The sequence below is a fragment of the Myotis lucifugus genome, unplaced genomic scaffold, assembly GCF_000147115.1.
Source record: "Myotis lucifugus unplaced genomic scaffold, Myoluc2.0 scaffold_72, whole genome shotgun sequence".
Classification (NCBI taxonomy): Eukaryota; Metazoa; Chordata; class Mammalia; order Chiroptera; family Vespertilionidae; genus Myotis; species Myotis lucifugus.
The window spans coordinates 3,309,898-3,326,139 of NW_005871120.1; the positions used below are offsets into that span (position 1 = coordinate 3,309,898).

General features: G+C 40.4%; 1 protein-coding gene across 8 annotated transcripts in view; it reads right to left on the minus strand.

The window, feature by feature from the left end:
- The window catches only part of UBN1 (ubinuclein 1), a 39,099-nt gene extending 23,172 nt beyond the window's left edge, over positions 1-15,927 (minus strand). For 5 of the 8 annotated variants that reach the window (XM_023755221.1, XM_014457251.2, XM_023755222.1 and 2 more), the window contains exons 1-8: positions 15,800-15,913; positions 14,561-14,663; positions 10,128-10,415; positions 6,739-6,825; positions 6,099-6,194; positions 5,631-5,765; positions 4,368-4,471; positions 3,234-3,672 (exon numbers count right to left, since the gene is read on the minus strand). In XM_023755221.1, the coding sequence (XP_023610989.1) occupies positions 3,234-3,672; positions 4,368-4,471; positions 5,631-5,765; positions 6,099-6,194; positions 6,739-6,825; positions 10,128-10,376 (1,110 nt within the window). In that variant the 5' untranslated portion in view covers positions 10,377-10,415; positions 14,561-14,663; positions 15,800-15,913. Of the gene's footprint in view, positions 1-3,233; positions 3,673-4,367; positions 4,472-5,630; positions 5,766-6,098; positions 6,195-6,738; positions 6,826-10,127; positions 10,416-14,560; positions 14,664-15,799 lie in introns of all 8 variants that reach the window. The other 3 variants (XM_014457250.2, XM_023755223.1, XM_023755224.1) reach the window with 3 other exon arrangements.
- Positions 15,928-16,242: the final 315 nt, after the last annotated feature.

Genomic DNA, 16,242 nt, shown 5'->3' on the forward strand with positions numbered 1-16,242 from the left:
GACAGTAAGCAGGTAAGAGCAGCAGGGTGGGTGACATGGGGTCTCTGTTTCTTTTCTAGTCTTAGTATTGTTCCCATTTTATGCTTGACTAAAGAGGACCCAAACAGACCTGGGTCATCTGTATGAACCAGGCTGAGAGACTGCCAAACTAAAGGTAATAACCTAAGGGGCAACACACCTGAGCTTTCCAACAACCAAAACAAAAGACACATTGAATCAAATCACTGGATTCTCTGGGGCCCATAAAAATGTACAGTTCAAGGGAGTAAGAAATTAAAAATGGGTATGAGAAGAAAACAGTAAATAACGTATGGGCAGCATTCACCAAGGTCACCCTCTTGGAGGGCCTCTTTAGCATACTTAAACTTTCAAATATATTTTTCAAAGTTTTACGTTATCACTTCTAGCTAGAAAATAAATCTAATTTGTTTCCCACAGAAAAAGTTTTTCCATAAGGGATGACATCAGATTAGAATCTGCTTATGTTCTGTGGTAGACCTCAAACAGGACCACATTTTCCTCCCCTCCCAGAACATGCATTCCTGCCGCAGGAAGAGGTGGTCTCTAGTTCCCCAACCCTCCAATCCGGTGTGCGCTTGTGACTCACTTTACCAATACAGTGTGGCAAAAGTGATGTGGTACATACAACTTCTAAGGCTAGATCTTAAGGGCCTTATGACTTCTACAATGACCCTCTTGAAATATTGCCCTGAAACTGCCATGCACTGAAAAAAGACTAGGAAGACCAGAGGAGAAAGAAGCCCCACCGTCCCAGCATCCAGCCATCTTGCCAGCTGAGTGCAGGTACAAGAGAGCACCCAGGTAGAACAAAGAAGAACCACCCAGCCAACCCACGGAGTCAGGAGAAATGAATTGCTGTTTGAAGTCACTGTTTTGGGATAGTTTTTTAGTTAACAGTAGAAACTGATACATGTATCATCTAAGGCCAAGATTTAAAATCTAAACAAATTATTATTAAAATAAAAGCAGTAAGAAGAAAAAAAGAAAAATGAAGGGAGTGAAAAAGTGAGAAATACATAGCATTGCTAATGTTATAATTATATACATCAAGTTTAATTTAAGCTTTTAAAATGCAATATCCAGTTCAAGATCTAGGTTAGGGCTCCTTATTAAGGATCCAAATACCCATGTACGGCTTTTGAAATTCTATGCAATTCCTGTATACATAGGCATTTTTCCCTAGGAAGACTATCTTTCCCAGCATATTCTCAGGAGGGCCTGAGTCTAGAGCACTCATGCACATGGTCTGGAGGCTCCAAGTGTCCCAAGTGCAGGACCCTGTAGGAACAAAGCACCTGGGGATCCTTAGAAGTGGCATTAAGTAACTTTCTAAAATAAGCCTTCTTTTTCATGCAACCATTAAAAGTGATGAGGGCTTTATAATATTTATTAAGTGAAGAAAGCAGGAAACAATTATTCACAACTATAATTACAACTACATAAAAACATATACACAGAGGCTAGAAAAGAATATGTAAATTAAAAATAGTTTTCAGATTGTCAGGATGATGGGTAATTCCCACTTTCCACCTCATTTCCCAAAGTCCTTTTTTAATGCTGTTATAGAAGCGTCAGAAAATGACTAACGTATCAATTTCACATTTGAACATTATATTTTTCAAGCCAGTACATCAAACTCTCCTGGTCACCACTGCCCCACCAGAACCCAAGCCTACCTTACCTACAGAATCCTGAACTCTCTCTCCATTGTGCCCAAGAGATAACTGAGACTTGGCAGTCACTGAGGAAGGACAGCTTGCTCACAGTGTCCATCCAGGGCACTCCAGAAAGTGAGGCTTTCTTGAATCACAGCCCAATGCTGTTTCATGTTATGTCACTTTGTTTCCACTAAATTTGTCCATCTTTCCCAAGAAAGGGAAATAATGAGTATAAGTCATTAGACTAGAATACAACCTGTGGTGGAAGTCAGGACACATCCAAGAATTGCTTTGACTTTTCTCTAAAAAACGACTAGCTACTGCCACACATACCTTATTCAACTTACTTAACATGACTTTCAGATGCTACAAAACAATTTGATTACAAACCAAAGGATTGAAAAGAACAAGAAGTAATTGTTGACATAAATTCTGAGAGTAAATATAGGACAGTATGCTCAAACATGCCAAGTTCAGATTCAACTACTTCCAACTACTTCCAACTTAATGTCCTATTAAGATATACTCTGAATGTGGTACAATTCATTTAAATCATTACATTCAAATAGAACACCTCACACAAACTAATGAAAATAAATAGTTTAGTTTACTTCATATATTGTATTCAAATATTTTTTGGAAGTGAGAAAATCATTGGTAGCACTAGTTAACATTTACCCTGCCCTAAAACACAAGGGATATTATACCTATAGTGATTCTGGAACATTATGAGAATCACTGGTTTAAAACTTATAGCTATATAAAATAAAAATAAAACCTTACAGCTATGGAGTGTAAATGCCACAGGAGCTGCGTGACAAGCCATGATGCCCAAGGTGAAAGGTTATTTTAACTGAAGGGTCAATGTCATCATGACTAACAACCCATGCTTGGTTTATAGGTTACTGAATTGACAGTTCTTAGCACTCTAGGGATCAATTCTCAGTTACCAGGGGAAAATAGCAATGGCTGCTCGTTCTGATAGTTGTTGCTGTTTTTAATAGAGCATGAACAGCATTTCAGGTTCTGCTCCCTTTCACTTATCACCATTTAGGCATTCTGTAATCAGTACCTAACATTGGTGACATGCAAGTCTAGGGAGCAACTGAAACCCAGTGACAATTAAGTATATACTCTATGTGTAACATGTCTGCAAACTTTTGTGAATTTCCAAAACCTTCAACAGATTACTAATAAAAAGGTGGATCTCTGCCTTAGCTGCTTGCTGCCAACATTAGTGTCAGTCTATCACACAAAAGGAAAAATACTCTGTGGGAAAGGAACCTACAGGCAGAAAATAGAGAGAAAAATCTCCCCAGAAGAAAGTAAATTTTCTAAGAGTTAAAGAATCACAAAAGGTCTAAAAACGATATCTGACAAGCAGAGCTTACACTGTTTCCTCACTTGGGATGAGAAGAGAGCCTGGAAAAGATTACAGTAAAATTGCCAATTCACTAAAAGTTGCTCTGGGCAGCAAGCTTCACGCGGTGCAGAACCAGTGTCAATCTGCCCAAACCGCTTCCAGGAAAGCCTGGCCACTCTGTGTCACCATACCTGAGCCAGCTCCTTAACGCGCTTCTCCAGGGGTGCAGGCAGGCCTTCAGGGAGGGAAGAGGGCTGCCTGAATTCCTGGTCCAGTCCCACCCCAAGGGAATCACTTTCATCATCCATATCTCGGAAGGGGCTTCCTTCTGGAGACTCACTGAGCAGATGCTCCAAGTCCAAATCAGTCAGTGAGTCCATGGCAGTGGCTGCCTGAAGCAAGTCATTGTCAGAAGTGGAGCCGAAGAGTGACAGCAAGGGATCAGAGGTGCCCTCCAATTCCCGTAGGCCCTGAGCTTCTGTTGACGAGACCGCTACGGACTTATGCTCTTCATCCCTCTTTCTCTGAGACTCTTTCTCCTTTTGAAATTTCTTTAGCATCTCTTTAACATTCAAAGCCCCAGAATATTTCTTTTTTTTCTTCTCTTTACTGGCATTGAGGGCTGTGAAGCTGCAAGTAAGGGGGAAACTGGTTACTAAGGCTGCAGTACACCTCAAAAGGGAAATTCACAGAGGGACTTCACCCCTGTTCCCAGCACAATGGTCTCCAGGAACCTCAGTCACAAGTCCACCCTCCTCCCTCCTCTTGGCACATGGAGCTCCTTCTTACTAGGACGAAAGCTTGAGATTTAATACAGGTTAGCAAAACTGTGTCACAAAGTGCTATATACCCAGTGGCTTTTAAAAAACACTGCCAGGCTGAAATAAAAGGATGCAAAAAGGGGATGAGCAAGGAATGTATTGAAAGGGAGAAAACAGGAGCAGCAGCAACTTGAAGGGCAGCTGGGGTGAGACTCAGTGAGGCAAAGAAAGCAGAACCAGAGAAGACAAAGGGAAACAGCAGAGATAGAAGGAAAACTGGGGCAGAGGAGATGTGCCCAGAGAACAAGAGACAGCAGCAATCATACAGTGACAGAAACCGCCGCCAATACTGACAGTGGGACAGAGAGAACTCTGGATGTCTGGCACAAAGAGATGTGAGAGCACTGACTATGCCCACATGGCACTGTGCGAGGCGTGAGAGGGAATGGAAGGCCAGGCCCAGCTGCCTCATCTGAAGCTGAGAGGAGGAGCGCAAGTCAGCTCCTAGGTGTCCTGCCCTAACAGTTCAGATTTCATCCTAGCAAAGAAGCTGCTGCCTCTCACCCGGCTTTGGAAAACTTGGACTTTTTCGATTTCTTCTCCTTGTCATAAGTGTCATCTTTTTTCTTCTTCTTTATCTTCTCACCACCTTCCTTCAACTTCCGCTTCTGAGAATTAAAGACAAGGCACAGTTACACGGCTCCCTCGCTCAGGAAGCAAGTACACGACACAACACTGGCCTTGCTCTGTCCAGGGCATATCCTGATAACTATCCTACTTTGTTCTTTCATGAACAAAAGCTTTCAGATCTGTTCCTGGACCACAGACCAGTGGCAGGCCAATACAGCATTTCCACCAACAGTGTCTCCTAGAAGCACCTGGGGCTGAGACAACAGTGGCCATTGTAGAGCCAGAAACCTTTCTAGTTTGAAATGAGCTGTATGTGGGCCCTGCCTCTCATGTTAAACACACAGGCAGTGATAGATTTCAAAATAAACTTATCTTAAGGCTAACTTGTTTCCACTGGGTGACACCCCTAGGAACTGAAGACCTCTACATGTCCATAGTAGAGACAGGGCAATACTGATGCAAACTCCCCTCACTTCACACCCTTCACTGCCCTCATCCGCACCCTGAAATGACCTCAAGAAAGAAATCCCTGCCAAGCCAAGCCTGCTGGGACTCACAGCACCTCGCCACAGCACAGGTGTGAGAGATGAACTGTCAACTTTGGCACAGCTCATGCCTTTCTGCCAATCTCCTAAGCCAGTGGTCGGCAAACTCTTTAATCAACAGAGCCAAATATCAACAGTACAACGATTGAAATTTCTTTTGAGAGCCAAATTTTTTAAACTTAAATTATATAGGTAGGTATATTGTTATTAACTTAATTAGGGTACTCGTAAGGCTTAGGAAGAGCCACACTCAGGTTCGATTCCGGTCAAGGGCATGTACCTGGGTTGCGGGCACATCCCCAGTAGGAGATGTGCAGGAGGCAGCTGATCGATGTTTCTCTCTCATCGATGTTTCTAGCTCTCTATTCCTCTCCCTTCCTCTCTGTAAAAAATCAATAAAATATATTTTTTTAAAAAAATTATATAGTAGGTATATTGTTATTAACTTAATTAGGGTACTCCTAAGGCTTAGGAAGAGCCACACTCAAGGGGCCAAAGAGCCGCATGTAACTCGCAAGCCGCAGTATGCCGACCACTGTCCTAAGCTATCCTAAAACGGCACATATTCTAGCAAGTCACCCACTGATCGCACAAGGTTTAAGAAAAAAAAAAAAAAGCACTTCTGAAATTCAAAAGCGAGCAATGTTCTAACCTTTGGAGATTTTTTCTTCTTTTCTTTAATAAAGTCATCCTCAGATTCTGATGCTTGTCGAAACTGCAGGGTTCCTGAGTTAATGTAAAATCCTCCATACTTTGTAGTCAAAGAAGCAGGAACAAGCTCATCATACTGAAAGGGGAAAAACAAATAGCTGCAATTGCTGCTGCTACAGTCCAAAGATGCAGAGCAGATGTTTCCCTATCACATTTCAGACCAAATGCCTACACATGCTTCTGGTCAATCATGACCGTCTGAGCTAGAAGGTGTTTTGGGCAGATCTGGTATCTTTTTCAGTGAAGAAACCAAGACCCAGATCAAGGGTGTCTCTTCCTCCCTCGTCAGTGCAGCTCCTTCCTCATGCTAAAGGCAGGCCCACTCTGACCCATCCCCTAGCTTCTGGGCCATTACCAGTAGGAGCAAGGATGTGGTCATTCCTATGTGGCATTTTCATTAAGTACGTACCGCCTCAGAGTTATCGATGAAGGAATCGGATTCATCATAACCATACCCCATATCAATCAAGTCCTGTAATCGGTCTTTTCTACGTTTTTTTCCACCCTAAAATTTAAAATAGGTTACATGCTTTTTTTTCTTTTTTTGTAATTGTCGTAAGAACACATAATGAGATCTACCTTCTTAACAAATTTTTACGTCTAAAGTCACATGCTTTTTTTTAATCCACAGAATTAATTGTTGCCTTTTTCTATCAGCTAGTGACTAAAGGGTATAAAGCACTCAACAGTCACACCCCCCCTTCCCAAATCTCCTTCCACAAAGACCTTTTAAAATAAGATAGATTGCATAAAATGGCCTAAGACAGAAGAGACCAAATGGCTTCATATGCCTTTTACCAAAATATTTATTGAGGATCAATTCTAGGGGTAAAATTTATTCTAAGGATAAATTCTAGGGGTTCATTCGTCCATTTAGCTGCATATACTAGTCCTAACACATGCATTTTCTGTATCTTCATGCATTTGTTTATAACTGCATTCTGTTCTCTCCAAGCTCTACACTTGTTTCCACATCAGTGTTGATTAGATGATACTCCACTAAAAGAATGTGGAAATGTCTAGAAACCTCACACAAAGAGAAATCTTACATATTTTTCTTCAAATTTCCGGGCAAGGGCCTCCACTTTATGCCTTTCCTTTTCTTCATCGTTAAAAGGATCTGAGAGATCTTTCTTCTGTAAAGAGACCATTTCACAAAATAAAAATTACCAAAAATTCCCACCATGTATTCATAATACATTCACTGACTACTCAACACCTATAAAATGCATAATAGTAACAACTGTTTTTAAGACAAGGTAGAATACATGCTACTTCCCATCAGTGTTTACCTTAGCAGTTTAAGAAAGAAAAACTTCCATTCATGTAATTCATCAAAACTAAATGCCTACAATTACCCACATCACTAGGTCCTGCAGAGCTCCAAATATGGCAAAGGGCCTTTAGTCAGGGATGCTCAACCTATACAGACATGTGTTTCAATGTAGTTGGTTTTTGTCAACCTAAAAATTATTTTATGTACTAAGTACTGTAAGGAGGGATTCATTTCCAAAGCAGTCAGTGGCTCATAAAGGTTAAGAACTCACTGAATATAGCACAAGTTCTTAAGAGTTATTCTGCTTTTTGGTCAGAAGAATGGTATAAATTTGCTCTTCTCTCAGTTCTACTGAAAATCAAACCTAGGTTCATGGCAGTCCTTTTCTTTGGACACCTATCTTGAAGAATCAGTAATCTCTTTCCTCCCAATGTCAATACTCACTCCAAATATTCTAAGGATAAATTTTAGGGGTACATTTGTCCATTTAGCACATATACTAGTCCTGCCACATGCATTTTCTGTATCTTCATGCATTTGTTTATAACTGCATTCTGTTCTCTCCAAGCTCTACATTTGCTTCCACATCAGTGATTAGATGATACTCCACCACAAGAAAACCGAAATGTCTAAAAACCTCTCCTCCTGCCTTCCCAAAATACTACCCCATCTTCAAGGGTAACAACTGCCTTGATTTCTGTCTGTTTTTGTATTTTATAAAGATGGAATTATACAGTATGAGCAGGAGCGAGGGAAAGAGCAACTGTAAGCATCTACTGTATACCTGTGCACTATGAGAGGCACTGAGGGTAGGTTGGAGGGTAGGTTGGTCGGGTCCCACACTGTAGCATTTCTCTAGTGTAGCTCTTAGTCAGATGGGAATTAGGCTAGTACCTGGCTCACAGAGTGTCTGAGATCATGTTGGGTTCCTGGTGTCCTAGAAAATGTTTTATTTTGTGATTGAGGCACAGGTTACATGGATGTGTTAGGTTTGTGGAAATCCATTAAGCTGTGCATTTATCAGGTGCACTTTTCTTTTTAAAAAACAGTATGTTTTAATTGATTTTGAGAGAGAGAGAAAGGAAGAGGGAGGAGGGGGAGAGATAGAAACATCAATGAGAGAAAAACATCAATTGACTGACTCCTGCATGCCTCCCTCTTGGTGCTACCACATTGGCCTGGCATATGTGCATTCTTCTTAAGTGCATAAACTATATATATAAAAAAGCCTAACATGCAAATTGTCCCCACGGGAGTTTGACTGGGAGACCAATTGCTCGCTATGACGTGCACTGACCACCAGGGGGTAGTGCGGAACAAAGGAAGGCCTCGGCCAGCAGCCAGCAGCAGGAAAAGGAGGCCCCAGCCCGCAACTACAAGGCCCCGATCGGCCCTGATCACTGGCCAGGCCTAGGGACCCTACCCGTGCATGAATTTCGTGCATCGGGCCTCTAGTTCAATTAATAAATTTATACAAAATTTTTACAATGTTAATGAATTACCAAAACATCAGTAATAGTTGAAACTGGGTGATGGGTACATGGGCTTATTATATTATTCTCTCTAGTTTATGCATGTTTGAGAAGTTCCATACTAAAAAGTAAAAACAAATCCGCCAAGAAAACAAATACAGTAAAACCTCGATATAACAGACTAATTCAGGCGAGGGAGTGCCTGTTAAAGTTGAAAGTCCATTATATAACAAATTGGGTTTTCTGAATGCATGTTAAAAAATTGAGAAATTAGTTAATTTACCTGTTTTACTTTTATAGACACGTTTGTGTAATTAAAATTATGTATGAAAAGTTTAATTTCACAGAAAGGTTTTCTATATATATATCACAGTAATTTTAGATTTGTACTAAATAGGTCTAGTAAATGAGTGCATTCACCAGTCACCAAGAGAAAACAAATGCACACGGCAGGGGCGTGGCTTATCCCACGTGGGAACATCAGCTGCACATGTCAAAACTGCTGCAGAAAGTCATGCCATGAGACAACACAGCCAATTACCAAAGAGATGCAGTGTGATCATTTGCTAATCATTCACTGAGCACTGTTTAAGAGCAGTGACTCTTGGATTTAAATATGTAGACTACAGTTGTAGATATTTAATATTTATGTCAGCAAAATTACTAGTGTTTTTTCCAACAGACGACCTATTTGCTAAAATTTGTTAAAAATAACAGTGAATTGCCCGGCCAGCGTGGCTCAGTGATTGAGCATCAACCTATGCACCTGGAGGTCATGGTTTGATTCCCGGTCAGGGCACATGCGCAGGTTGTAGACTCAATCCCCAATGTGGGTCGTGCAGGAGGCAGCCAAACAACGATTCTCTTTCATCATTGATGTTTCTGTTTCTCTCTCCCTCTCCTTTCCTCTCAAAAGCAATAAAAATGCATTTTTTTAAAAATAAAGTAACAGTGAATTAAAAACTAAACTGATAATTTAATTATAAGCAAATCTTGGTTAAAGCATTTTAAAATTAACAGGGTGTTAATTTTCATATATGACATAAGGAACAGAAACTTTTTCCGTTAAATCCTAAATCCATTAAACCCAGGTTTGCAAAATTGAGGGTTTACTATAGATCGTTTAAAAAACACTTGAAAAATCAAACTGATTCTCAAAAGCTCCCCCAGCAAATAAATAAAACAAGAAAATAAACACAGAAAAACAGGTTTCTATCCTTCTAAGTAACTATCCAGAATATTACTGTGTTGAGAAGAGATGAGCAGTGCGTATCTTTTCTTGTCTGCCTTTACACGAGGCAGAGTGAGAATCCCTTGGAAAAGAAAAATGTCCAGCATGAAATCCAGCAATGGAACAGCCAGAGACTGGTCACATTTACATATATGTAATATTTAGATACTTGGCATGAAAAAATTTGTTGTTTCTTTTATTTATATTATTTAGCCATAATTAAAATTAGCTTTGGATGTGCCTTACATTTTCTCCAGCATAAATCAAGAGAATGGTTCTAGAAAGAATTCTATCCCTTCAGGCCTCAGGCCTAGGGACAAAACTGGCAAACCTGGTGCTTGCTTTGGGATGGGTGCCATGATCTCGGGGCAGCCAAAGCCTCCCTAGTCACCTCTGGAAGTACTATTTACACATGCTGCCCTGAGCATTATCAGTGAGCCTGGGGCCATTGGGGTATACCTTGTCTCCAGTTTGAAGGCCTTTCACTTTCCCTCGTATATTCTTCACAAGCTCTGGGTAGAAGAATTCCGGGCAGCGCTTGTGATCTGGCTCAAAGAGGGTGAGTGTAATCCGAACAGCTGCTGCAGCCGGCTCAGAGTCCTGATGCTGCTCTGCTCCCACAATCTCCTCCTTCCGGGACTTCTTCAAAAACACAGGATTCAGAGAACCTGGGAGAGAGGTGAACTGGACCCTGTGGGGCTCCGACATGGCTACCAGCAAGTCTTAGCGGATGTCACTGCATGGCTTCTGTTAACATTGAAAAGAAAGGCCAGGTCAAACCAAGATTTTTCCTGTTCCGTTATACAGATTTAAGTTTAAAAGAATTTCATTGTCAAGAAGAATCCATTGGCCCTGACCGGTTTGGCTCAGTGGATAGAGCGTCGGCCTGCGGACTGAGGGGTCCCGGGTTCGATTCCAGTCAAGGGCATGTACCTTGGTTGTGGGCACATCTCCAGTAGGGGGTGTGCAGGAGGCAGCTGATTGATGTTTCTCTCTCATCGATGTTTCTAATTCTCTATCCCTCTCCCTTCCTGTCTGTAAAAAAATCAATAAAATATATATTTTTTTTAAAAAGAAAAATCCATTGTTCAATTTATCGTAATTACCATTTATTGTTTTTTTCTGTTTAAATACTATTCATCAAATATAAAATTTTTTCATACATATGAAAATTTCATATATATATGAAATTTTTTTATATATCCTCAGATTTCTTTAGCATACTTTCTTCCAGTCTTTTTTTCTATGTATATTCACTAAATCCTTGACATCAGAGAGAGCTTTAAAGAATCCTCATAATTGCACAGAATCCTAGAGATATTGTTTTTTTTATTTACCCAACATTTTTTGTTGTTGTTGTTAATCCTCACCCCAGGATATTTTTCCATTGATATTTTTAGAGAGTGGAAGGGAGGGGGAAAGACAGAAACATTGATGTAAGAGAGACTCATCGATTGGTTGCCCCCCCGCACATGCCTTGACCAGGGCCTGCAACCAGGGAATAAGCCCTTGACCGGAATCCAACCCAGATAGCCAAACTGACCAGGGCTCTCCAACACTTTTTTTCTGGCTAAGATTAACCTCTTTTGTAAGACCTCTTTATTTTCATTACCAGCAATTTACTTTCATTTAGAGGCATCCTTCGCAAAGTTTTCATTAGCTCAGAGTAACGCCTATCCTGGAATAAGTAAAAAACCCAGTATCTCAAGAGTGGTGTAACTAGGCTCACTTCCTAAGACACCAGTTTCTGGCATGGCTCAGTGGCTCAGCATCGACCTATGAACCTGGAGGTCACAGTTCAATTCCTGGTCAGGGTGCATGCTCAGGTTGCAGGCTTGATCCCCAGTGTGGGGCATGCAGGAGGCAGCCAATAAATGATTCTCTCTCATCACTGATGTTTCTCTCTCTCTCCCTTCCTCTCTGAAATCAATAAAAACATATTTTTTAAAAGCTGGAATTTAAAAATATTAATAAGACACCAGCTTCTCACCACCCAAACTCAGGCGTTGGCAAAGTGCCAAATTATCACATGCCAAAGACCTTCAAAGTTACTTGGAAATAGTTAGGGTATGCATATTGTAAACTCCAGAATTTCAAGGGTTTACAAAATATAAATAAGCAAATGTACCAGACACACACACATATATTGTGCTTCATGTATAAATTGTCTCCAGCTTTTTAAAACTCACATTCAAGTGTGAACTTGTTACCACATCTGTATGGACAGTCATTGCAGCCTTGTGTTTAGGAAAAATAATAAAAGCAACCTAAATCTGAATGTCCAGCATTAAGGGAATGGTCAAAAAAATTAAAGCTCTTTTGTTGATTTGTAAGGGCTTTTGATATAGCCTTGATATATAACACGTATTATATATAGATATGTATATATGTGTGTGTGTGTGTGTGTGTGTGTATATATATATATAGTGTCTGTCATATTTCTCATACATTTCCTTCATTGTTATTTATATTTAATTTTGCTTAGAGTGAAGTATGATGAAGGAAATTTAAACTTTCCATGCAGTTAAAACTAGGCTCTTTTCCCTATGGCTTTTCCCATTTCTTTTGTCCCTAGAATGTCCTTCTTCAACTAGGCATTCTTATATTAGACTTTACTTATCCAGTCTTTCACAGATACAATTTTCACAATGAACTCTAACCCAAGTTGAATTTAGTATGCTATAAGGTGAAAGGTGAGGCTCTAACTAACCTTGGTTTCTTCCCAGCATCAATCACTAAATAATCCTCTTTTCCCTGCTGATCTGGTATATATGTATCTATATATCTTATACAACAATTTGGATATCTTAAGGTCTATTTCTGAAATTCATCCTGTATTTCAATCTATTATCTAGAACCACTCTATCTTGAGAAATGTTATGGTATATTTTTATATCTTGAATTTTAAATTCATCTTTATTATTATTCTTTTAAAAGTAATACTTGGCTGCTCTAAGTGGATAGCTCAGTTGGTTGGAGCATCATTCTGATGCGCCAAGGTTGTGAGTTTGATCCATGGTCAGGGCACATAAAAGTCAACCAATGGTGCATAAATGGGTAGAACAATTCAATGTCTGTCTGTCTGTCTGTCTGTCTGTCTGTCTCTCTCTCCCCCCCCCTTCCCTCTGTCCTTCCCTTCCTCTCTCTAAAATCAATAATTAAAAATTATTTAAAAATATATAAAAATTGCCGAAACCGGTTTGGCTCAGTGGATAGAGCGTCGGCCTGCGGACTGAAAGGTCCCAGGTTCGATTCTGGTCAAGGGCATGTACCTGGGTTGCGGGCACATCCCCAGTGGGGGTGTGCAGTAGGCAGCTGATCGATGTCTCTCTCTCTCATCGATGTTTCTGGCTCTCTATCTCTCTCCCTTCCTCTCTGTGAAAAATCAATAAAATATATTTAAAAAATATATATATATAAAAATTAAAGTAATACTTGGCTATTCCAGCCTGTTCATTACTTCAGATCAATTTTAGAATCATTTTGATATCTTTCCCCCAAAAAGCTCACTGCATTTTGACTGTAAATGAATTATAAATATGAATTAATTCAGAAAGGTTTATATACAGTATATATATGTGTGTTTATATCCATATATGTGTATGGATATTTATATAGTAAATGCAATATTCATTCTTTCTGTTATGACCATAAAACTGTGATCTATAAAAACCAGACAAGAAAGTAAAATATGTAAAAGAGTTAATATATGCCCTAACCGGTTTGGCTCAATGGATAGAGCGTCGGCCTGTGGACTCAAGGGTCCCAGGTTCGATTCCGGTCAAGGGCATGTACCTTGGTTGCGGGCACATACCCAGTAGGGAGTGTGCAGGAGGCAGCTGATCGATGTGTCTCTCTCATCGATGTTTCTAACTCTCTATCCCTCTCCCTTCCTCTCTGTAAAAAATCAATAAAATATATTTTTTTTAAAAAGAGTTAATATAATTCTAACTAGACAACAAAGTGATTAGCAGCAAAACAGGTTGGTGGTGCAAAAAGACCATCGTGCACTAAGATTTTGAAATTCCTCTAAAAGAAACCAAGGCCCCCAGGACATTGTGATGCACTGGGTTGTGAAAATAAATTTCAGCTGAAGCTTGAAGGCTTAAAAGTCTCCTACTGACAAGAGCAGGCAAGGTCTCACGATAAGAGAATCTGCAAGGTAACTGATGGGATGCAGGAAGGTCATCCTAGAAGTGGCAACCAGGTCCTATCCCTACTGAGGCACTAATTTAAAAATGTAACCTTATCCTGGCCCAAATTTTAGACACTGTAACTTCAGTCCACCTATGTGGTAAAACTGCTTCTCTTAAATTGTTTAAGTGACTTTGCAGGCCTGAGAAGTTATAGATATAATACAAGGAAATAAAGTAAATCAAACCTACAGCATATTAACACTTAGATTTTGCATTTTTATAATCATCATAACTGATACTACTTGTTACTAAGTCATGTGAAACATTTACATCAGTTACATTTAAGAGAATCAGTCATTAATGAATAACGTCAGACTTACAATTTTAATTTGAAATAAGTTTCAAAGTGTACATTTAAAAGAACCTGACTTCATTTACACACTTATTTGACTTACAAGACTTAAGTCCTTGAAAAGATTTTACTATTAGGTTTAGAAGTTCACTGTTCTAGAAATTTGAAGTATTGCAGAGACTAAGTATATAAAACTTTAAATGCGATTTAAAACATTTAAAGGAATTTATCTTTGTAAAAAGAGCTCATTGTTTAGGAGAATTTAATTTGTTAAACTGGTGCCTTAATTGAAGCTTCGCAGATGAAGAATGTTATATAAACATTCTTATATTTGTAAATAAAACCAGATTTATCAGTAAAACGTATAGTCTTAAGAAAAGCTAAGTGTTTAAATACATGTATACCTCGGAGATATTGCAGGTTCAGTTCCAGACTACCACAGTAAAGCGAGCTGTAATCTTTTTGCTGGTGGAGGGTCTTGCCTTCAATTTGTAAAAAACGCAACATCTGTGAAGGGCAATAAAGTGAAGTGCAATAAAACAAGGTATGCCTGTACTCACCTTAAATAGCTAAATCTTATTCTAAGTAAAAGCACAGTATTCTACAAAAAAAAAAAAATCCCTCTTAAAAAACTAATGTTATCCAAGAAATGTTAGCCTCCTTTTGTTATTTCAGGTTATTCCCAGGAATGATGTAATTTTTGCTGTACATTCTCTTAATCACTATATTTTCAAATTGGTCATTGGTGAAACACAGAAAAACTGAATTCTGTGTGCTAAATTAGTAATTACTAATTACAAAATTAGTAATTAGATTTTGTAATTACGATTTTGTAATTAGTCTCTTTACTAAACTCTTATTTTAATGGTTTCCCTCTTCATTTAAAAATAGGCTATCCTGTCATCCACAGAAATGAGAATGTTGTCTTCTTCTTTCTGAAAAATTATGTTTTTGTTTCATGTCTTATTGCATTGGCTAAAACTTCCAAGATAGTACTAGACAATACATTCTTTGCCCTGTTCCTGACTCTAACAGAAATGCCTCTAATCCCAAAGTAATGTTAACTTAAAATTCATATTGTTATCAAGTCATTAAAATATCCCTCCATTCCTCAAGAGTTTTAAAATCAGAAACTTGTGTTGAATCCTAGGGAATTATTTCCTGGAATCAAAACAAAACAGTAAATGGCAGTTCCTGTAACTGACAGTGCTTTAGGGAAACTGAGCTCCGCTGAAAAGCCAGGCTGTGCACAAGCCAGTTCGCTAACCCCCGCGCCTCTGACACCCAAGTCTCCACACGAAAATCGCCTCCGGGAGCCCTGGGCCGCCACCTTCTCAGGAGGCGGCCACCCAGGAAACGTCTAGGTTCTAGGTTACGTCAACCCTTGACTTAGAATCTTCGGAGTCTGCAACTGGGAATGGGACCTTTCTAAAATTTATTCTTTTCTATCTGCAATTTGACGTTTGGGCTGTCGCTGTGCTGAACTGTTTCCAGTTCCCACTCAACAGCTTAAGTTTCCACGTATTGACACTACGACTGGCATCTGCCTTCCGGTTGTCACAACCACCGGCTCCCAACTTCTCCAAAAGTGTCAAACTACAGCTCGGCTTGTGTGAGAGCCCGGTCCCGACAAAGACACGCACCTTTGTCCCCGGCGCGACGCAGGCTACGGACCCACGGGCCGCGTTCGTCCCCCCGCGACCGTCCTCATGCCGGCCCGGGAGCCCCCGACGGCGGGCTGCTAGCGGCCGGCCCCCCGAACCATGCCTCCCGGAGGTCGACCGGCCTGCGCCGCGGCCCCATGGCCGGGTCCCGGAGCGCCCGGGGAACCTCGCCGCCCGGGCCGGCTTGCTGGGAAGGAGGAAAGGGAGAGGCCCCAACCTCGAGTTCTAACAACTCTGGGACCTCGGGGCTTGTTGGACTGTGAGCCATTTGAAGACTTTGCAGAGCGGAACGAAGAGGTCGGGAGGGGGCCCACGCCCCGCATACGGCAAGCCGTTTATAAAGACGTACTCAGAAAGAACCGGGTTCGCCCCCCAAGAGGAAGACCAATTTAGAAGCTCTTTCGTCCCCGGGGCCCCGGGAA